Source organism: Callospermophilus lateralis, chromosome 6 (genome assembly GCF_048772815.1).
Source record: "Callospermophilus lateralis isolate mCalLat2 chromosome 6, mCalLat2.hap1, whole genome shotgun sequence".
NCBI classification, from domain to species: domain Eukaryota; kingdom Metazoa; phylum Chordata; class Mammalia; order Rodentia; family Sciuridae; genus Callospermophilus; species Callospermophilus lateralis.
The window spans coordinates 49,771,865-49,795,507 of NC_135310.1; the positions used below are offsets into that span (position 1 = coordinate 49,771,865).

Genomic DNA, 23,643 nt, shown 5'->3' on the forward strand with positions numbered 1-23,643 from the left:
AGGTGAAAGGCACCTCCCATTTATTTCACCCACAGTTGTCATTTTGTTGGTTATCAAGATCCCAAACCCTAATCTATTTGGATATCTCACCTCTATCTCATATTACCAATAATTTGTAAATAGGCTTTTGAGAACTTAGCTATTATTGTGTGTGCTTCCCAACCCCCCAGCCAAAAGATGAAGGTAGGAAACTGAGGTATTGGAATGGTACAGAGCCCTGAGGGTCTAGGTTAGATTGGAGACCTGGGCATTTCTTACTGTATACAGAGCTGAAGGGGTGGAGAAGAGTCAAGGGAACAGCTCAATTGTTAATACATTCAGGAAGATGTGGAGAATGCAGATTCTCAATCCACGTGGTGGAAACTGGAGACCTGGCCAGAGAGCAGTTCTCATCACAGGGACCCTGTGGGCAGGGGAGGACTGGGGCAAAAAGCAGCATTTGTGTTGAACTAGAATTGCTGCTTCCTCGAATCCTTCAACTGAAAAACTGGAAGCTCACCAGATAAAGCCTAAATACAAAATCTCTCTTTGCCATTTCTATTCTTCAAAGACTAACTCATAATGATAGAAGCCTGTTGGATTGTTTTCCTTTTTTCCACTTTTTCTAACATATATTAAAATAAGTGGGAGCCCTTGGTAAATAAGAATCGAATTCCTTGGAAGTCACAGCCCAACACAACATAGCATTCCAGAGAAGGCTGGCATCACAGTTAGCTGAATGTCAGGCCATTTTCCTACTTAGTAGAATTTTTTTTTTTTTAAGCAGAGAAGAAGGGCATGGAAGTAAATTGAAAGACAAGAAAAATTCTTTGTGGTAATAAAATTTTCAATATTTAAAAAATGGTAATATTAACAGCAAAAGCAACTCATAAAATAGAGAATTTTGACCATTTGGTCTAGAAATATGGCAGATGAGTTTATTAAATAGAAGAGAATTCTTAAACAAATGTAACCATTTAGGCTTGATTCTTCCCACTGAGTAGGCAAGAACTGCCTTATGTAAACCCTCACACACTTGATCTCTTTTTCTCTGAATCTCAGGGAGGGGTAAAGAGGGAAAATGTGGGCAATTTTCTTTTGTGGAAAAGCATGTATATACAGCCACGAGGTCTATGGATTTTGCAGGCTGATTGGATTGAACCCAGCAAACCACATTTTCTCCTCATTCCAATATGAAGACAAGGCACTGTGGGAAAACTACCCTCACTTTAACTATGACTACATTGGATTAAAGTACTTTCCCTTTAGTCACAGACAGTATTTCTTTAGGCTTAACTCTCAGCAAATTCTGCAAGTTCCTAAACTAATTTAGTGCTGCCTCTCCCATTGCTTAAGAATGCCCCCTTCTGTTTATGATTAGGACTTAGACAGGAAGTCTAGCTTGACCCAAGGATCCTGTGTCCCTGGCACTGTTACCAGAGATGCTCCAGGGAGATTTTTTTTTCTCCAATATTAACTTTAATGGTTTCATATATTGCCCACATTTAAACTAAATGTATGGGCTACCTATATTTGTGCTGGGTCCCTCTGCTGGGCCCTAGAGACCAGACCAAAATGGACTTAAGCTGAAGTCTCATGCCACTAACCTACACTAAGTTGTTATCAGATATTCCAAGGAATCAAGAGAGAGAAGAGAGGATGGCTGTATCTCCAAAGAGGCCCATCTTAGCCAGCCCCATCAGGAAGCCCCCTCTGATTTTACCATTACATAGAAAGTAACCTGATATTTACCAATCTGGTTTTCTCCCTCTCTTTTTTCTTGGTTTTATTGTTCTTATTAAAGTACTTAATGACTTCTTTGTGGTCAAGTGATATCTAGATTGTTCCAGGATTTGAGCTCCTGGAGAACCATGCCTATCTTTCTGTCTTCTTCTTTTTGACTTTATATTTTTATTAAAATTGATGCATTATAATTATACATAATAGTGGAATTCATTGTTACATACAACAGGAGAGAATTTTTGAATTTTCTATCTCAGCATATGAAAATTAGGCTGTCCTAATTTTACATCAGAAATTCTTGGTTTTATTTTTATTGCTTAGTTCCTTTGGATGAAATGCATGAGATAATGATGTAAAATCATACGTAAAGAAAGACTTTGCCTCTATCAAATTAGGTTATTTGTTTGTTTGTTCATTCATTTGTTTTGTGCTGGGCCTGAGAATAAGATTGACATAAGTCAGATCAATAGAAAAAAGTCATATGATTTATTTAACACAAATCTTACATAGCCTGGAAATCTTCTAAGGAAAAGGGAGACCCAAAGGATTGAACTATTGTACACTGCATTGGACAGATATGATGTTGAAAAAAAAAAGTCTCAATTATCTGGGGAGTCTAGAAGAATTATTTCAACAAATTCTGTACAGAATTCCCTCAGCCTCTCAACTTCCTGTTCTTTATGATAAGCATACTTTCCTTCTAGAGTAGGGAGGGCAGCTGTACATGAGAATTTTAAATTCTGCCTTTACGAAACAGCATGAAGTTCAGAGAGATTGCCTTGCACATGCTGTTTTTCAAGTGCCTTGAACTCAAAACAGTCAATATGCCAGCATGGCACATTTTGGTGTGGCATACTCCTAGCTCCTTCAAAACAAACCTAAGTGTGTGGATTGAAGATAGCATTAGCTTTGGGGGTATTTCCTTGAGTTAACTTCTTATGATGAAATTCCTTACTAGGAGATGAGAATCGTAGAACAAATATCTGGGGAACAAAACCCCAAAGGCTAGAGCAGGCACTGTCTGAACCTAAGCACTAGAGGACACATCAGGAAGGTTAATTGAACTCTGGGCCCTTCCTGCTTGGTATGAATTTTAGGCCATGTCAAAGTAAGATTTGGTCCAGACTTGCCCTGATGTCTCAGTGATACTTCAAGGCAATGGTTTACCAATTTCATCTGCTCTGTAAAATCACATGGAGGTTTCCAAGGATGGTCAGGGCTTACCTTGGGGCCGTCAAATCAGAATCTCTGGGAATAAGAAATAGTACAGGAATTAGAGCTTTTAAAGTGCTCCTCAGATATTTCTATGGACATCCATGTTTAGAGCAAGTGTTTTCAAACTGTGTTCCGGGGGCCTTAGGGCATTGCTGTAGAAGTGAGGTAGCAGGTAAGGGCTGCCACTCTTCAAGATACTGCATCCAAATTCTTTGATTTACCTCTCATTTTATTTCCATTAAATGTTTCAAAATAAAATATAATGTCACTATAAAAAATAGTGGGAAACACTCCAAAGATATAATAAAATTTTAAGAGTTTTAACCTTAGCCAAGCCCATCCACTAGAGGTTGAAAGAACTATCTTATCTTCTGGGGAAGAGGAAGGAAGAAAAGCTGTGTTTTCAACACATTGGTTCCAAAGAATATGGAAATTGATATAATATCAGTTCATAACTGCATAGTTTTAAAACTGCTATACTTTATGCAGAGGGCCAGTGAAACTTACTTATAGTTAGCCAACTGTTTAAGGAAAAACCCTGATTACTATTCCTTATGTTTCCTCCCATGACACAAATGTCAACAAAACCCCAGGGAGAAATAATCTTGTTCTGTTGAAACCATCAGCATTCATTATTATTGCAGAAGCACATCCTTTTATGTTAAAATCTAGGAATAGAATGTTATTGCAAGGGAACTAGTCAACATTTCATAGGTTGTATGCTCTGACAAAGGATGCATACATTTTGAGGTACTAGTCTTAAATAGAGTCACTTGATATCACCTGAGTTATTACTTTACTGATTTCATCCTATTCTTTAAAATGATCCAGTAGATATGATTAGGGGAGTTCATTAATTCATTTTACCCCTTTTTGATCTCAGTTTCCAATATGCTTTAAAAGTTGTAATGTTTTCTTCCTAGCATTTTCCTAGATTCAAGAAATTTGGAACTATAAAAAGATACTTGGTCAGACAGAAAGAAAGATGGACTCTAAAATACGTAAAAATCAAAGTTTAGAGAGTATTCTAAATCTTTTGTGAACTTTCCGCTACTAAAAATTCCTTCTTTATAAATTATAATTTTTATCTAAGGAAATAAAAATACATAAATGGAAAGTTGGCCTCATTGATATGGTAGAAGTATAATTTGAGCTTAGCTATTCCAAATATCCAGAAACCAAAGGTGACAGGCTCTTCAGAATGGAAGAGTCCAGGGCCCAAGAGAGAGGCCAGGAGACTTGGAGACAGACATCTATTCCCAGAACTTCACTAGGAAGCCAATGACTGGGACTTCATGTGTCACTTGACTGTAAAGCATAAGATGACAGAGTTGAAAGAAATTTTGAGATGTAATTATTCAACATCCTTTATTTTAAAAATGAAAAAAACATGCTCTTAAAGGTTAAATGAATACATAAGAATAACAGCAACATGAGGCAGCATTTGTGTATTGAAAATCAGGCATCAGACAAACTTTGGGACCAGATTTACATTCTGTAATTTAATGATGACTTCACTCCATTAGCCTTTTTGAACATTAATGTTATTTATAAAAGTTGAAACAGTAATAAATCCCTCAAAGTAACTATTAGGAAAATTCTCAAACACAAACAAATATTAAAAAAATGTATTTTTTTGTATTTCTCATCCAACTTCAAAAGTATCAATATTTGCTAATTTGCTTTATCTTTCAACTCCCTCCTTTTTTAAACTAGGGTATTTTAAGTAAAATTCTAAACATCATGGCAATTTATATATAAACATTTAATATGCAACTCTTATTAATAGGAACTTAACATTTAAAACATAAGCCAGCATGTCATTATAACCTATAACAAAATTAATAATTCTATAAAATCATCTAATACCTATATAATATTCATATTTCTAAAATATCACAAAATTATCACAGTTTTGTTTTTTATTATTTTTTTTGTTATTTTTTATTATTTTATTTTATTTTTTTTTGTTATTTTCACAGTTGGTTGTTTGAAATAGGACACAAATAAAGTCTATATATTGCATTTGGTTAAGTCTCTATATCTTATATATTCTTTTTAATGCCATCAATCTGTGGGGGGAAAAAAATCACCTACTGTATTGGTTAGCTTTCTGTCACCATGACAAAATACTTGAGATAAACAACTTACAAGGAGGAAAGGTTCACTTTGGCTCATGGTTTCAGAGGTTTCAATCAATGGTCTCTTGGCTTTGTCACTTTGGGCCTGGGCTGAAGCAGAATATCACGGAGAGAATATGTGGTGAAGCAAAGCTCACCTCATGGCAGCAAAGAGATCAAGAAAGGGACTGGATTCTCAATATCCCCTTCAATGGCACTTCCCTCAATGATCTAACTTTCTTCCACTAGGCCCCCATCTCTCAATAGTGTCACAGACTGGTGATCAGGTCTTCAGCACATGGGCCTTTGGGGTACATTTCAAATTCAAATTATAGCACCTGTAAAATAGCATGTTCTATGTCTAGATCTATCTGGTCTTCCTGAGGGTATTAACTACCTTGCTTTCTGCTGCTCATATTTCCTGCAAGCTAATAGTTCCGTCTAAAACCTAGATTAGCTTCAGGTTTAATTTTTTTGGAAACAATATTCAGCAGGTGGTGCTGTGTACTCTAGTCTTGCATCACAAGGCACATAATACCTGGTTGCCATGTTTAGGGATGCTAATATAGATGAGTGTCTTCAAGTTGCACAAGGCCTCACCCCTTCTTGCTTTTATCTCATAGATAAGAATTTATTTTGTTATCTAGATCCATTATGTTATTAGGTGTTACAAAATGTTACTTTTCTAATTCTTAAAATCTCTACAAACAATAAAAGGACCAGCAGTGTTGTTGCATAAAGTTGATATATAAAAAACAAGAGCTTTTCAGTGTACTGAGCTATCACTTAGAAGATATGATGGAAAAAAGAAATTATTTACAATAGCAATGAAGAATACCTATAAAGAATGTTTTACAAGAAAAATGCAAAACTTATGTATGATAAACATTAAAATATTCCTAAAAGACAAAAAGTATCCTTGAACAAACCAAAAAGCACCTCAATTTCTTGGATAGGTTGATATAGCATAACAAAGATGTCTGCTCCAGTAGACCTGGGGCAGAGCCCAAATTCTAAATTTCTTCTAGCCTTCCCTTCCCAGAATGGCCTGCTCTGTGCACTAGAGTCATCATTCTCATGATGTGATCACTGAACCAACAGCAGCAGCATCACCTGAGAACTTGCTAAAAAGGCAGATTCTTTTTCTTCACTACAAATCTACTGAATCAGACATTTTGGAGGTGGAGTTCAGCAATCTGCATTTTAATAAGTCCTCCAGATGATGTTGATATGTGCTAAGTTTAAGAACAACTTTTCTACTCTTGCAGACAAATCAGCTAAGATCTTGTTAAACTATGAACTTGATCCAGCAGGTCTGGGATTTTGCATTTCTAGCAAGATCATTCAGGTTGATGCTGCTGATGCTGATGGTCAGAAGACAACATTCTGAGGTACAACACTTAGAGACCAAACTGTTTCCAGCTTACTCAAGGCCAACCTATCCTCTCATCTCCTCCACTCCTATTTTTGTCCCAGATATTAATGACAAATAATAACTTAATGGGTTACCCCTCCCAATAATATGTTTACTTTAAATGGAATTTAACCTACAGCAGTGTTCCTTTCAAACAGAATTTAGCCAGAAATAATTAAAAGTGCATCTCAGGCTTTGGTGGAGCTATTTTGGAGAGGTACTTATTCAGCATTTACTAATCATGCTGTACTGCTAAATACTGCTAAATGGAACCTAAAGGAGAAGAAAATATTAAGGAAAAGTCTATGCTTAGAGAAAATCTTTGTATAAATCTGTTTATAAATATAATTTGCCTCTATTTTCTTTTTATAAATTCTGATTTTTATTTGTTTGTGTCTAGTTTATCTAAGTTGCTTCCTATTGCCCCCAAATTTGGTGTCTTAACATAATGCACATTTATTAAAGTGCATGATTTTCTGGGTCAGAGGTTTGTAGAGAACATAGTGGAGATTGCTCTACAAAACCTGCAGCTTCAGTTGTGATAGCTTAAATGTCTGGGGAATGCTGGAATGGTTTGACTAGGGCCTTAGATCTGGAGCCTTTTGTTCCAGCTGTTGGTTAGACTCCCTGCTTCTTCTCCATGTCATTTAACCTGGGGTTAGAATTTCCACATGGTCTCTTCATTTGTATGCCTGACACCTAAGCTAGAATGACTGGAACAATGGGGGCTGTTAAGATTTCTTTATCTCTTTCTGTCTTTCTTTCTCTCTTTTTCCATGTGACTAGCTTAGGCATCTTCACGTTGACATGGTCTCCAGGTAATTGGACTCTTTCCTAGTGACTGGAATTTACCAGATTATTGAGCACTGAAAGAGACCAAGAAATAAGCTGTAACACTTCTTACCAACCCATCTTTACTACTACCATAATGGTATTCTAAATTTTTTGTGAACTTTCCATTACTCAATATTACTTCTTTATCAATTATAATTTTTTTCTAAGGAAATAAAAATAAATAACTGGAAAGTTGACCTCACTTATATGGTAGAAGCATAGATTGAGCTTAGCTATTCCAAATATCTAGAAACTTAGGGTGAGGTGGTGGTTGGAAGAGGTAGGGCATAGTGGGAGGTCTTTAAGTTATTGGAGGCATGACCTGGAAGGGGATGGTGGGACCCATCCCTTCTTCTTCCTCTCTTTTGTTTCCTGCTCATGAGGTAAGTAATTTTGCTCTGCCATATATTTCCCCATGTTGTGCTGCCTTGCCACAGGCCCAAAGCACAATTCATGGATAGGAACTTCTAAAACTGTAAGCCAAAATAAATTTTATCCTTTTATACATTGATTTATCTCAGGTATGAGTTATAACAATAGAAACTACTAATTCCTATCTACTAATTTCAACTACTAATTAATACAAATTAGTAGTTTAAATCTCTGAAATATGCCATGTGAAAACAGGTAGAAATTCTATGCTACCTAGTGACTTCTGGAGTCTTAACCAGTTCTTATAGGAAATCAGTGGATCACCAGGCCTTGGAATATGATACCGTATTTAAAATTTTCATGTTAAATATATACATTTCAGTGGTATATATGTTAAATGTATAACACTTCAAAGGTCCTGAGTAGAAAACCATATATATATATTTTAATTTTAAACACACACACACACACACACACACACACACACACATATATATAGGACACATATGTATTTTGCAATGTGTTACTTAAAGGTATAAGTACATTATATAGAATTATATAGAATTATGTAATGATTTGTCTGTCAAGCCTTATTTTTAAAAAAATCTTTACTAAGTGCCTTTTTTCCATTTGCCATTGGATATGTTTATGATAATAGTATCTAAAATTACTAAGTTTATTAGTAAAGTCTGAATAAAATAGGAACTTCACAGAAAAAAAAAAGGAATCATATATACCTGTACACAACTTATCCATGGAATAAATTCGGAAAAGTAGGTGTTATATATCAATGATTTCTTTCTTATACATATTCCTTTCAGAGTACTCTCTAATTCTTTTCTTTTATGTAATAGGACAATAATAGTAAGAGAGTACAAGGCACCCACATTTGTTGCTCTTTGGCTTCAAGAGAAATTAGAAGTTTTAAAATGGAGTCAGCCTCAGCTTGAGGGCTCTTGTCCAGGATGTCTTTCATATGCTTCAGTTCTAGGCCTGAAGGAGACTGTCATAGCATACATCAGTGGGAACCTTCTGGTACACTCTCCATGTATTTAATAGCATGGTGCTTATCCCTCAGTCACTGAAGTGAACCCCTTTCTGGAGGGTCACCCCTGGGCCACTGGTGGCTCTTTGCCTAGAATTGTCTGGGGAATGCTACCTCCTGCCCTGGAACAATGCTTAGCCACAGCTGAAAATCCTGAGCCCATTTTGAGGTCAAGCCAAGGCTGGTGGCCCAGAATTCCCTATGGGATTATTTGGCAGGAGGCTTCACTTGAAACCTCCTTCTTTCTTGTGTCTCTTCTGCTAATAGGTGATTTAATAAATCACTTACACACAGCTTCTTCTGATAGGCACTGCCTCTAAAGAACCCAACTTAAGACAACAAACTGTCTACACTTCTAAAAAGTCTCTCGTACCAAAACCAGTTTATCTCCCCATCTGTGAATACTGGTTCCTTCTGAACACCCAAGAACAGATAACAATTTGCTCTCTCTGTCTCCACCCATTCCCTTCAAGGCTGTTCATAGGACAGATAAATTTTCTTGGACTTATTTCCCCCCTGAGCAAATTACTGTTCTAAAGGAATTAGGACCGGGAATCAAGATGAGAACCTGACTCATCCTGGGGTGACTTGTTCCACAGTAGGAGGATGAGCTCCTCTGCTACTTATTAAGCTGCCGCTAAGAGTACCCCAGGCTGCTGGCTTGTTACTAGTCAGTTTGGCTATTCTTGAACAGGGCAACCATTGTCATGAACAGGAGCTTTCTGACCTCAGAAAGCCTCTGGGTTGAGGATGACAGAAATATGTTCCAAGTTGACTCCTCAATCTTTAACGTCCTATAAGTAAGCTACTTCTGTACAACTGTTGCTTCCACAAGAGACTTCGACTAGTTCCACCTGCCTTCTCCCAGCTCAGCAGACAATTAAGGGCAGACAAGTCCAAATCGAGAAAGGATATGGAGGAACATTTGTATTTGCTGAGTTTTATCTCTCTTCATTCCAAAACCCCTGCCATCTTTCACCCCTAATCTCTGTCCTGTCTCTCTCTCTCTCTCTCTGTCTCTCTGTCTCTTCTCTCTCTCTATCACACACACACACACACACACACACACACACACACACACAAATTGCTACTGCACCTCCAAAATCCAAAGCATATTGCATACAGAAAAAAAACTTATTTTTCCTTCTCCATTCTGACCATCAAGAGTGTGGGTTTGGGGGCTGGGGTTGTGGCTCGGTGGTAGAGCGCTTGCCTAGCATGTGTGAGGTACTGGGTTTGATCCTCAGCACCACATATAAATAAATAAAAAATTCATCAACAACTAAAAAATATTTTTTTTCCTCCCACACTGACCAATTTCCCAACACCAACTGCTTGTCTATAATTAGTTAATTTCTGACACTAACCGGAGTTAAGTACAGACCCCCCAACAGGTTAAGGGCTCATTCCCACAGTTATTCTCCCCAACTCTAGATGCCATCACAAGCAGTAGGCTGGCAATCTACCCACAGCTTTGGTCTGACATGGCTACAAATCCCTTTTTCAGGTTCATTTGCTTGCTAGTTGATTGGCTTGCTAGAGTAACTATTTTTATAAAAAGGATACAACTCAGTTAACAGCCAGATAAAAGTGATGCACAGAGCAAGGTGAGGATGGGAGGGGTAAGGAGCTTCCATCTCTCTGGGCACACCTCCTCTAGTCTGCCAGCCAACCCAGAAGCTTTGTCCTTTAGGGGTGATTTATGAAGGCTTCATTATGTAAGCATGATTGATTAAATTAGTGACTGTTGGTAATAAATTCATCCTTTCAGCCCCTCTTTACTTCCTAGAGGTAGTTTCAACTTAAGGGTAGTTTCAACCCACTAATAATGGTTGGTTCTTCTGCCAATATCCACCCTCTACTACTCTGCACACCAGCATGAGGTCCTCCAGGAGCCAAGAGTCATTTCATTACTATACAAGAAAACACATCCTGGAGAGCATAAGGGTTTTGGAAACTCTGTGCCGGAAACGGGCCTGAAGACAAAATGTACATTTCTTATCATAAATCACAATATCATAGACATGTTCTGGGTCTTCCATTTGCAGGGTTCTCCCCTCAGTTAGTCAGGATGTTTCATGGTAATAAGGAGCTAATGTCTAGCCTTCTCAAACTCAGTGATGTAGACAGCCAGTGACACAAGGGATGAGTCACAGTGCAAAATATGGTTCCTCTTCCTTAAGCTCAATTCCACTCAGAGGATTTACATACATACACATACACATACACATGCACACACCAACTATATATATATATATATATATATATATATATATATATATATATATATTATATAGTAAAATTCAAATTTGAATTTTTTTTTCTGATACCAGGGATTGAACCCAGAGGTGCTTTACCACTGAGGCATATCCCCAGCCCTTTTAAAAAAAATTTTATTTTTTAAATTTTGAGATAAGGTTTCAATAAGTTGCTTAAGGCCTCTCTAACTTGTTAAGGTTGACTTTGAACTTGTGATCTTTCTTCCTTAGCCTCCCTAGCTCTTGGCATTACAGGTGTGCGCCACCATAACTGGCTAAATTTGAATTGTTTCTAATGAATGTAAAAGTGCAAAACAATTTTATACCAGTACTACTTTGGACAGTGGCCCCAGACCTCTAGTCAGGGCCAATTTGTCCTGCTATGGTCTGAATGCTTGTATCACTCCAAAATTCATATGTCAAAATCCTAATCCCCATGGTGATGACATTAGGAAGTGGGGCCTTTGGTAGGTAACTAGATCATGACGGCAGAGTCTTCAGCCATGGGATTTGTGCCCTTATAAACGGGCACTTGTGAGGGCACAGTGAGAAGTCAGCAATCTGCAGCCTGGAACAGGGCCCTCACCAGAACCTGACCATGATCCTGGCACTCTGATCTCAGAAATCCCAGCCTCTAGAACTGAAAGAAATAAGTTTCCATTTTTCTAAAAGCCACCCAGTCTGTGGCATTTTATTACAATATTTCAAATGAACTAAGACATACTCACAGAATAGTAGACACCATGCCCAGGGCCCCACAATACTTGTAGAAGTACATGAAAGTGTTTTTTTATTTTCTTTTGGAGGGTACCAGGGATTGAACTCAGGAGCTCTCGACCACTGAGCCACATATCCAATGCTATTTTGTATTTTGTTTAGAGACAGGGTCTCATTGAGTTGCTGAGTGCCTCACTTTTGGTGAGGCTGGCTTTGAACTCGTGATCCTCCTGTCTCAGTCTCCCAAACCACTGGGATTATAGGCATGCACCACCATGCCCAACATGAAAGTGTTTTTAATTTTAAAATCAGAAAGAAATAAAACAACTTTTAGGTTGAGCAAAGTGTTCTAATTCATACTATTAATATTTTTGAGTATAGAAATTGGTCTGTAAAGGCAGAGAGTGCTTAGGGCCCCTGCTCCAAGAGCCCACTTTCAGTATACAGTGAAAACTTGCGGAAAACTCTGAATTTTCAATATCACATTCTTTTGATTAATTATTTTTGAGAATTGAAGTCTTTAAATTCTAAGGTAAAGAATTCCTAATGGTAGAATTCATGCATCTTGAGTGGCAGTGGGATGGATTTACGGAACAGGGGCTCCTGCTGACCACACCACAGATCCCACTGTGTAAAGCAGTCTATACGGAAGAGTACTTTGCTTTGGCACAAGCCACCAATTCAGTCCCAGATACCATGACCAATATTTACAAAGAGTGGCAGATCCTCTTGCATGAATCTGTCTACTAAGTCATAAAATCTTAGAACTTAGAACAATGTTTGGTCCTAATAAGCCCAACCCTCCACCAATGCAAAAGTGTGTGTCACCACTTAGCCCCAATTTAAGCACATCCTGACACATCCTGTCTTCATCTGAGCTTCAAAGCAGTTTTTCTTTGTGTTATTGTCTTGTAAAGAAGGTAGCTGTGAAAAAATGCACAAGATGGTTGTGTATATAGCAAGAAGCTTTCTGAATGAATGTACTGCTGGGCATTTGGAGCCAGTGATGGTGGATGAGCTACAGAGTTTATGCGGTACCCACGAGGACCATTGTGGTCTCATCGTCCTGGGGGCAGGGTTCCAGACCATCATCCACCACCTTGTGGAGAGTGCTGTAATGTTGCTGGTTTTGGTGGAAAGAATGCAGCTCTGAAGCAGCTTCCCAGGCAGCAAAGGTGGGCAAGGGAAAGACACCCGGCCTCTTGTTTTCAAAAAAGCATTTCAGGTTCCTCTCACTCAGCTTGGTGGCATAGTCCACAAATGTATTTTCCAACTGCTCCTTCTCCTTTTGCGTATACGTCTTCCAAAAATTCAGCTGCAGATAGCTAACTTGAGATCGGCAGCGTGCATAACAAGTGGTGAGCAGAGAGAAGAAAGATGCTGAACAAATCAGGCACCATCCAAGAATCTTAGGAAGAAAAAAATATGGAGGATATGTAAAAGTAAAATCCATTCGCAGGGACTGGGATGGTGTACAGCTAAGTTAACCAGGGGGAGCATATAGCTAAGTTGATAAGTCATTACCATACCTCATTTCAAATAATCCATCTTAATTTTAAACACTTTTTTAACAGTCAACATGAAGTTAGAGTTTACCTAATATCTGTTCTTCTACCCAACATCGTTGCCATGCAAAGAAATAACCAGAAGGCCAGCAAATGGAAAAGAATAAAATGTATGGTTTATCCCAGAATTGGATAAATCAAGTGCCCCCCAAATATTAGCTATTAGAAGGAAAAATTCTATGCATCAGTAATTGTAATCATTTGAACAATGACCAGTTCATTAGTCAGGTGTCTTAAGCATTGATAAATGTGTGTTGTATACATGGTAGAGGCCAATTTTACCATGTGACATTGTTTGCAAAGAGCAGCAGACACTCTGGAAGAAAAGTCATTACTTACTGCATGTGGTAAATGGAAGACAGACATAAGAAGGACACTTTAAAGCCTCTCTAAGTGCAAAGAAAAAAAAAATGGGGTCATTTCAAATTTTGAGGATTATTTTTCTGAATTTTGGTAATTAGAAAAAACAAAATTCATATCCTCTCTGATAAGAAGGGTCCCACTATGTTTCTAGTTTTTAAAGCAAGTCTACATATCTCAATGTAAAGCCTAAATATTTTTGTTGTTCAAATTGTTTTCCACAATTGAAATTAATTTTATATTTAATTAACAACTAATAGATCTCTTTGAAATCATCTCAACATTTGATTCAAATGACCCTTAGTATCCCTCAACAGATGGGCTCACTGGAAAATAGAATAAAAATCTGCAAATGAACCCATTTAGAGCAAAACAGAACCACAATAGATTCCATATCAGTGGTTCCCAACCTCTCACTCTCAGATGAGGGATTACTGTAAGGGTCTCAGCCTCTGCATGAACTCCACCTCTGCATTGGCTTATTTGGGTTTAAACCCTAGCATTCCCCTTGCTATGGATGTTCCCTGTGCCTTAGTTTCCTCAATTATAAAATGGGGGTTACCCATCTCAGAGGGTATTTGGGGGGATTCAGTGAAAAGATGTTGGACACGCAAGTGCATTAGGTATTATCACATGCTATTTTTCAAATGTATATACATTTATAGAAAAGTGTTACTGAACTGATAATATCTTTCTATACTTATGATTAATGAGATAAAAAACCATCATGTGAAAGTCCTCATATTTACTTCAGTCATTTGTGGACTTGTGGCTTCCTACTTCTTTCCTCTAACTTCCTCTTTCCTTCCAACTTAGGCTTCTGAGCTAATTCTAGGTCAAAAATTGTATGATCAGCTTCAGATCCTCATCTTTCTTAGGCTTGACCTTAGCATTGACCTGCTCTCACCTGAGTGCTGAACACTGAATATTTTTTGTCCTTCTCCTCAATTCACAGTATCCACATTTCCAACTACAGTGTAGTAGATGCTTCCACCCCAGCCCTTATTAGTGTCCTGTGTTACATGAGCCTCCTTCCCCAGACCCTGGCAGTTTTCTCAAGAACTTGGAAACCTCTGTGTTCTAGAAGCTTTGTGCCTAGACTTTCCAACTACTGCCCAAGGCAGGTGTTATTATCCCCCACTATGAGAAAACTGGTGCTCAGAGAAGTTGAAACACAAGTTCTATGTCACATAGCTCATGAGTGGGAGCATCAGGATTCAAACCCAAAGCCAGTTAACTCCAAGTCTTGATCCATTCCACTACTCCAGTTGACTGTCCTTAATAATAGAGTCATCCAGCTGGATTTCTTGTTGCTCTGCCCCACCCAGGGATGAATGTACTTTTCCCATTCCCACCCACATGCCCAATTATTGGTCTGAACTGTATGTTGCCTTTTGCCTATCTGAACCTCATGGTCAGCACCTGCTATTGCCACAACTCCCTGTGTCCACATCTCTGGGGCATCTTCCCATAGGAATCAGCCCCAGGTCTTTCTCATTCTGCTGAAAAGTCAACATGTCATTGTGCCCAGTCTCAGCTATGACAGGATGTGCATGATTTCCTTGTGCCTGTGTTTAGAGAAGAAAAGCTTACACAGTGATAAGTGTTTGGACCTGGCACTGACTGAATGGAGCCTGGTGCCTGAGGACATAAACCATAAATCATTCATTCTGCCATAACATTCGTAATTAATACCTTCCTTCAACAAAAGATGGAAGACATTTGGGAGCCTGACATGTTTTATCTAAGATGTACTTTATGTACTAAACAAAAGATTTTGTTTGAGGTATTTTTTTTTTTTTTTGCTTATCAGTTTATAAAGAAAGTATAACTTTACTGCCAACCAGCTTTGGAAAATATGATTTTAAGAACAGAGTTTGCTGTTTGTGTTGTAAAGGCAAATCTTTGTCAAAAAAGCAAAATCATACTCTTTTCAGTACATTTATTCTGAAACAAACAGTATTCCTGCCAAATTGTAGACAGTAGACAAATCTTTTTGTCTACTGCTTATTTTGGTTTGGGGAATGCATTTCCTACTACTCATTATTTTCCTAAAGCCAGGGAAGGGCTGTACATCTGGATTTATGTTCATATACCTGGACAGATGGTAGCTACTTCCCTGCATCAATTAGGTGAAGCTACAATTTTCTTCCACTAAATAAAACAAAATTCCACATCTTGAGCTTCTAAAGAAATGCAAGAACTTTTTTTAGCTGTATGACACAAAGAGTAAAAGACATAATCTCCATTGAGAATATGGTCAGTTTTCACTGTTTAAGGCTTCAGAGTCCTACATTGTATAGAAAATTCTTCTCAATCTTGACAATATCTTTACATGGAAATAGCAATCACCAGAACCACTCAAGTGAATCCCTACACTAATTATATTGCATACAACTTTAAAAAGCAGTAGCTCATTTGGTTCAGCTGTATTTTAATAGATGGATAAACTGTGCTTATGTTTCAAGAAAGCAGTTAGAGAATGAATATTTGATAGGAGATAGTAATTTTTAATTACCATTCAGCCATTAACACTCAGTTTGTGATTTGGTGTTATGAATTATTTACAAAGTCATCCCAGAGAGATTGCTTTAAAGTACTTAAGCATTTACATATACATAACCCAGAGGATATTTTCTTTTTGGAAATGGAAAAGATATAATCCAATCAGCAGTTTTACTGAGCCATCCAACTTCAAAAAAGCTTTTCCTGAGATTGTCTTACTGCTGCATCATGTTCCAATTTCCATTTAGTTTCAAAATATTCTGGCAGAACTCAGACTCCACCTTGGCTGAAAGGAGGACAGAGAATACTTCAAGCTCATGCGGGGAGAAACAGGCGAGTTTGTTCTTACCTGAGACTGGGCTTGAAGGGACAGTTTCACTTCTTCATTCTCCATGGGTAGCATGCTAGTTTTGTCACAAGACACTTTGTAAAGTTCTTCCCAGCACTCCTTGGGCTTGCCCTGGCAAATCAGTCCCAGGAGTCTTGAACTTTTCGTCCCACTCATGGCACATTCATAAAAAGTCCCATTAAGCAAAGCCACAGAGAGCCACATCACTGGAGCCACCAATGAACTCAGAGTGATCTGGCCCAGTACATAGAAGAAGCGGTAGCTGTGACCCCTAGGGAAGATTTTCCTGGGGTTCACACAGCAACCTGTGAAGAGTTTCCATGCTTTGTTGTTCACAAAGAATCCTAGGATCAGTAACACCCAGGCAGGAGCAAAAAGGAAAACCAACCCATAGACCGTATTCTCAGAGCTGCAGGGGCACTTAAAAGCCACAAGTGAAAAGAGACGCTCACCTCCCAAGGTCAGTAAAGCCATGAAGCTGTAGCCAATAGCAGTTTTCTGGTTAAGAAAGAATTTTAACATGCTCTGAAAAGCATCCATGTTGGAGATACACAAAGAGGGAAAATGCTTTGCCCTTGCTATTGACTCCGCAGCTGTGGCAGTGGCCGAGGGTGGAGCTCTTTCTTCATTAGAAACAACAGTCCTCCTTCTCAGGCTGAATTCAGCCAGATAAGGAAACAATGTCATTCCCTAGGAATGCGTATTTCCCAACAGTGTTCAGATAATGCCTCCTACTGGTGGATATTGGGCCATGGAAGGGCAGCCTAAACAGAGTGATTTAGAATATAATTCAAAGTGCACAAGCTTCCTTTTAATATTATTTCCATGTGGCTTAGATTGAAAATCAGAAGGAAGTTCTGGCTAAGATGTACAATAGTCTAGAAACTTTCCAGCAGGATGAATCAACATTAGCAGAAATGGGTTTCTGCCATTTGATGGGGAGCCAAATCCAGTGTCCAAACACGGAATTTCACCGTGGTCTGTCTGTCTCTCTCTCTCTCTTTCTTTCTTCCTTCTTTTTCTTTTTTTCCTCTTACTATATGGCTTAAGATTTGAAAGACAGGAATTCATTTTATGTCTTCTTAAAACTGCACAATTTAGAGACTTGAGCCATATCTTAGGATTTGGAATATTTAACCTATATGGAAAAGCTTAGGGAGAGTTTGAGTTTTAAAGAAAAAAACAAAACAAGAGGGGTCTTCATCATTACTTCTTTTGGGGGGAGGGGGTATTTGTTATCGAAGTCAGGGGCACTCAACCACTGAGCCACATCCCCAGTCCTATTTTATATTTTATTTGGAGACAGGGTCTCATTGAGTTGCTTGGTGCCTTGCTTTTGCTGAGGCTGTCTTTGAACTTCAATCCTCCTGCCTCAGCCTCCTGAGCTGCTAGGATTACAGGCATGTGCCATTGAACCTAGCTGATCATCACTTCTTTCCTAAGTCATCATGGTAACCTCTAGATTAGTATCTCTCCTTTTGACTTTATGCCCATACCACCCATAGCCCTAAATCCATCCTACATACTGATGTGAAAGAGATCCCGCTAAAATAGAAATCCAATGCTGCATAGCCTTTTCACATCTTTAGGGATCCCACTGCCCACAGATTGAGAGATACAGACCTCCCTTGAACCTCATCATGATACCTCATGCCAGGACATATTCCTGCTACCCAGAGTATAATAGAGTGGCCTCTGTCCCCACCCCACCTCATCTGCCTGACAAAAACTCACTTATACTCCTATATTCCAGTTCTAAATATGGTGTCAAACTTAGATCAGATGCTCATCCAATAATTTATTTTGAAAATGGCTATTGAACTCCCACTGTGTGCCAGGCACTGTGCTAGACTGGCTGTGCTCAGTAAGTACCTATTGAATGAATGAATAAACTTCTTAGTACTTCAAATTAGAAATAATTTAAGAAAATAATTTCTATTTCCGTCCTCTACACTGCTCTTGATTTAAAAATCAAATCAAGTAATTTTGGAATATTTAGCTTATATATTTAGTATTTAAATTAATCAAATCATTTGAAAAATGACAACACATCAAACTAATAAATTTCCATTAATAAACTTTAGAACCCAGGCCTGTGTGTTTTGTGAAAAGAAATTGCCTTGGTCTAGGAACCAAACAATTAAGTTATACTGCGATCTTAGTGTGTCATTTTACTTCTCTCCAGTATACTCATTTGTGAAACTAGGGGTTTAAAAGAAATAGTCTCTAAAATTTCTTCCATTTTTATATTATAAAATTCTTCATGTCCTATGAAACAATTTTATTTATTTATTTACTTATTTTTATTAGTTACACATGACAGTACAATGATCTTGACATATCATACATTTGAATCAAATGGGGTATAATTCCTCATTTTTCTGGGTGTACAGGTTGCAGAATCACATTGATTATACAGTAACGTATAAACAATTTTTGAGAATAACTTTGTCACTCATTTATGTTTTTCTCATCCCACCACTATCCCTTTCTCCTTCTCAGAGACTTGTTATCTACAGTAATATAATTTCCTCTCCATCCCCAAATACACCCTTGGCTTTAATCTGCCCTCGGCATCTGTTGCTCTGACCATGACCTTCCTATTGTGGCAGATATGTCCTAGATACCTTCTAATTCAGGATCCTATCATTTTCTATGATCGGTGTGCCAAATACCATGTAAATATGTTTACAATGAATAATATTTTAGTTTCTTACTCTCCTAGAGGTTATACATATTTTTAAAAACCATTATTGAAAATAAAGCTATATTATTTTCATGGAAACTTGTCCCTTAGGATGTTCCATAAAACAAAAGGATTTCACATTTTCACATGGCATAGAGTCAAAAAATTGCAAAACTAAGTTGAACCCAAATGTCCTATGCTTAACCCTTGTGCTGTAACACCTGTAATCAGATATTTGGTTGTCCTAATACATATCTGTTCTAGACCAAGTGGCAATAATTTATTTTTCTCTTTATTAGGTCGCTTTCAAGATGTACTTGGGAATTACGCCAAGTGTCACCTGTCACAATGCAAGCAGAAATGAGTTTTCCCTGATTCTAGACAAGAATCCTCTGGCGGAGTTTGTGGAAGAGCTCCCTGCTGGGCGATCTTCTTTGTGCTACTGCAATTTACTCTGTGGGGTTATCCGAGGTGCCCTGGAAATGGTAAAGCATGTACTTCATGTTGTCAGGTGTATTCGTTATCTAGTGCTGTGTAACAAATTGCCTCAAAATATAGCTATAGCAACTTAAAATAACACACCTTATAATCTCACACAGTTTCTAAGCATCAGAAACCTGGAAGCAGCTAAGCTGGGGTTGTTGTGGCTCCAAATTCTTCACAGCTTAACACAATGCATTCAAGCTGTTGGCCAGGGCTACAGCCCCTGAAGACTTAGCCTGAAACTGCAAATTCTATTCCCAAGCTCTCTCAGATAGCCTCAGGGCCTTACTGGCCATTGGCTCTGGGCTTCCTGAAGGCACTTGTCACATTAGACATCTCTGTAGATCTAATCACAACATGGTAGCATGTACAGCCACCCACCACCCATGGTGCAACATGGGAGGATACCACCTGAGGGCATAAATACCAGGAGGTGGGGATCCTTGCAGGCCATTTTGGAGGCTGATTGCCACACCTGAATTTGAATTTTTCATTGGTTTAACTGAGTCACCTAGTAGAATCTATTAAGTGTCAGGCACTGAACATGCAAATAGGAACAAGATACCAATGCTGCCCTTAAATTTTTTTCTGTACAGTAGAAAAGTTGTAAGTGTATAGAAGTGTGATAAAGGGCTATAGGAGAATATGGGGCAGGCGAAACTTTCTTGACTCTTGAGCCAGCTTTTGAAGGAAAAATTGGAGCCAAGTGAAGCTTCTGGGTAAGGAGAGCAGGGGAAAATAATATTCCAGGCAAAGAATCAAAATGTGCAGAGGCTCAAGAGATTGTTTCTTTCAAAGAACAAGGAGTTATCTCAGTATGACTGACATGAGGAGTCAGAAAGAGATTATCATAAGAAGCCTGATAAAAGAAAGGAATTCAAACCTTTATGTGGAAAGTATCAGAGAGCCAGCATAGGTTCACAAACAAGGAAAAGATACTTTGAAATTTTTGTTTTATGCATTTCATTCCCTTGTCAACCACAGAGCATGCACAAGAGGGAATACTGGGGGGAGGGGCGGGAGATGAACAGGAAGCGGATGATGGTACCATTAAGTAAATCTGGAGAAAGCCTGCCAGTGGTGATGTAAATGTGAAGCCCCAAGAGAACAATATTATGAAGGTAGGACAGGTAAGATGAGGTTGTCAATTGGGCTGAAAGGGATAAGATTAAGAAAAATGATTTAAGAATGGCTTTTAGATTTCAGGGTAACCTGCAGGGAAGATTGTAAAGAAAGCAAAACCAGGAGGAGTACTTTTGAGGTTAGAAGATACAAAGTGAGGAGATCAGTTTTGATCATGCTGGATTGAGGTGGCTAACATACATTGAGGACATTCAGGAAGAAGTTGTTTATGTGTGTCTGGGGCTTACAGAGAGATGTGGCCTGAAAGAGGTATGGAAACTGGCAAATGATGCCCAGGGAGGGCCGTGGAGCAAGAAGAAAAGGGAGCCATAAGATAACTCTAGGAAATAGCAAAATATAATGAGTAAATTAAATAGAGAACACAAGGACCCAAAGGATGTCAAGGAGTAACCAGAGATAGGAAAAACAGAGTAACAAAGACAAGGGGAGAAGTATCTTCCAGAAAAAGAGAGAGGTGAACAAGATCAAGTTCATCACAGAGGTTAAGTAAAACAAGACCTGAAAAAAGAGTCACACCATTAAATGAAAGATCAGAGAGGCCTTGGTAAAAGCTGTTTTGGGAAAGTGTAGGGAGAAGAAGACAATCTGTTATAGACTGATAAGTCGATGACAGCTTAGGAAGAGGGATCAGTCAACAAAATATAATTTTTCCAGAAGCTTCACTATTAAGAATGGTGGGGCCAGGTGGTGACCAAAGACTAGACATGTATTGACCTACCAATAATGAGCCATGCATGCAATTTTTAATTATTTTTGATAATTAGGGGAAGGATAAAGTAACAGGTGATGCAAAAGCATAAAATAATAGAAATAGTGTGTTCTTTTAGGCTTGTCCTGTATCAATAGCCATGATATCAGGAAAAAGAAAAGGAAAGTTCTGGGAGTTTACAGGCAAAGGAAGAAACCACAAAACTAAATCAAAGTAAGATAAAGAAGTTTTCAGCTTTCATGGATGACAGTTAATTATTATGGTGAAAGAGAGATAAATATCAGACATCATTATGACCCCACATACCCAAAGAGCTTCAACATAGTCTCCTTATTTTAGTTGATTTTATGTTAAAATTTGACAAAGGCATGAAAAACCTTATGGGGTTAAAAAAAAAAAAAAACCCTAGAAAGTAAATTTAACTTTTGTATTTGAAAATGCAGTCTGTATTCTTTTGTTACCTGGTAGGCACCACAATGTCCATGTACTCTGTAAGCCAGATTATTTATGGAGGTCTGTGATAATGATGATAATGATGATAATGCTGGTAAGCCTAGGCATTCTTAGTGAAATATTTGATCAGAGAAGTTTCAATAAATATTAATCAACTGCCTGCTAGACCCAGGCATTTTTCACTTATTATGTTCTTTTACTAGGTACTTCCACTTATTTATCCCAATGACTTACAATAACTCTGGACAAATACTTTATTGAGAGTGAGTCAGCAATATCAGGCTGCTTTTATTTTGAATACAATTTAATGAATAGAGAAGTAATTCCTGAGGCTCTCTTCAGTATCTAGGAAATGGGAAATGCTTTAGAAAGGAAAAGAAGTCCTGAGCATCAAATATTCATGTCTATAATTTCAATCTTTAATTTTATATGCATAATTTATTTAGTTGATATTTTTTTCAAAGCTCTCAAAGCCATAAGTGATAGCTAAATGTTATTAGTATAAGTGATTATGTTGTTTCGCTAATGACAGAGTGATTTATGGTAAATCAGTTTGAGAGGAATCCTTTAAGAATCCATTTATCCTTGGAAGTTCTGCTTGGCCAAGCACACTGAGTCAGGGCTATATTTGAGTAGGGAATTTGAGTTTTATGTGAGATGGATCCATAGTTCAGCCCTGCTCTGTGAACATAGCTGGGCATGTCCCATACATTTGGGCATCCTAGCCATCCGAGCTGGGCCAGGCGTGGCCTACCCCGTCTCAGCCGATTCACACCACAGAGGTGATATGTGACCAAACTGTCTCTGGAGGACAGTCAGGGCTCTTCAAAACTAGAACAAGTTCTTTTTTATCTTTCCATACAGAAAGTAAAGAAAGCTGAAAAAATAGATTAAGAAAAATTTAGAGATTTTTTTTTATAATTGAACAGGCCTATTTTCTTCTTCTTTTTTTCTAGGTTCATTTGTCTGCTGATGTTTCATTCTTGCAAGACAGACTAAAAGGTGACAAAGTGACAGAAATAGGAATAACATTTCTGAAAAAGCTAGACGAGAAAAAATATAGACGGAAAAAATGAAAAATAATGTGCAAAATGTGACAAAGTAGCTAGTTGAGGAGTGAATATTAGTGAAACACATACAGTTTCAGAAATTTTGAATTGCTTTATAGCATGAGCTTTGAAAGGCTTAAAAATCAACCAGAAATTTAAAATGCAGAGCATGTGAATTTTCTTTTTCATACTTTCAACATCACATTCATAGTATTTCATATACAGATAACTTTCTGTGATGAATTCTATATACTACACAATCCATCCTCAAGGAGTCTATTCATTTCATTAATAGGAGAAAAAAGGCACCACCTGTAGAAACAGTGAATTATCTCTTTTTAGTAGGACAATGGATGATTTGATAGAGCATAGAGTTCATTATAGAGAGACAGTTTCTAGGTACTGTATATTGCATTCTCCAGAGAAACAGTTCCAATTGTAAAACTTTTCCATATTTTCGAGAAATTATGGATTTCATATTTCTTATATATTATCATATAGCTTTAACTTCCTGAAGCTACTCTTGAATTGTAACCACCAAAACAAGCTATTTGTATGCCAATTCAGAATCATTTAAAAATAGCATTTAATTTTTATTCACTTAGCTAGAATTAACAAAACCCCTTCATTTTTTTTCATGTACT

General features: G+C 37.8%; 2 protein-coding genes across 2 annotated transcripts in view; one reads left to right on the forward strand and one right to left on the reverse strand.

Moving 5' to 3' along the window:
• The window catches only part of Trappc3l (trafficking protein particle complex subunit 3L), a 39,834-nt gene extending 16,808 nt beyond the window's left edge, over window positions 1–23,026 (forward strand). Inside the window, exons 4-5 of the mRNA XM_076858332.1 lie at window positions 19,462–19,647; window positions 22,907–23,026. Coding sequence (XP_076714447.1) covers window positions 19,462–19,647; window positions 22,907–23,026 — 306 coding nt within the window. The remainder of the gene's footprint in view (window positions 1–19,461; window positions 19,648–22,906) is intronic.
• On the reverse strand, window positions 11,711–17,074 carry Calhm5 (calcium homeostasis modulator family member 5). The gene is made up of 2 exons (XM_076859817.1): window positions 16,477–17,074; window positions 11,711–13,105 (listed from the first exon to the last, which is right to left on the reverse strand). The coding sequence occupies exons 1-2, from the start codon at window positions 17,014–17,016 to the stop codon at window positions 12,725–12,727; spliced, it is 921 nt and encodes a 306-aa protein (XP_076715932.1). The 5' UTR covers window positions 17,017–17,074; the 3' UTR covers window positions 11,711–12,724.
• Window positions 23,027–23,643: the final 617 nt, after the last annotated feature.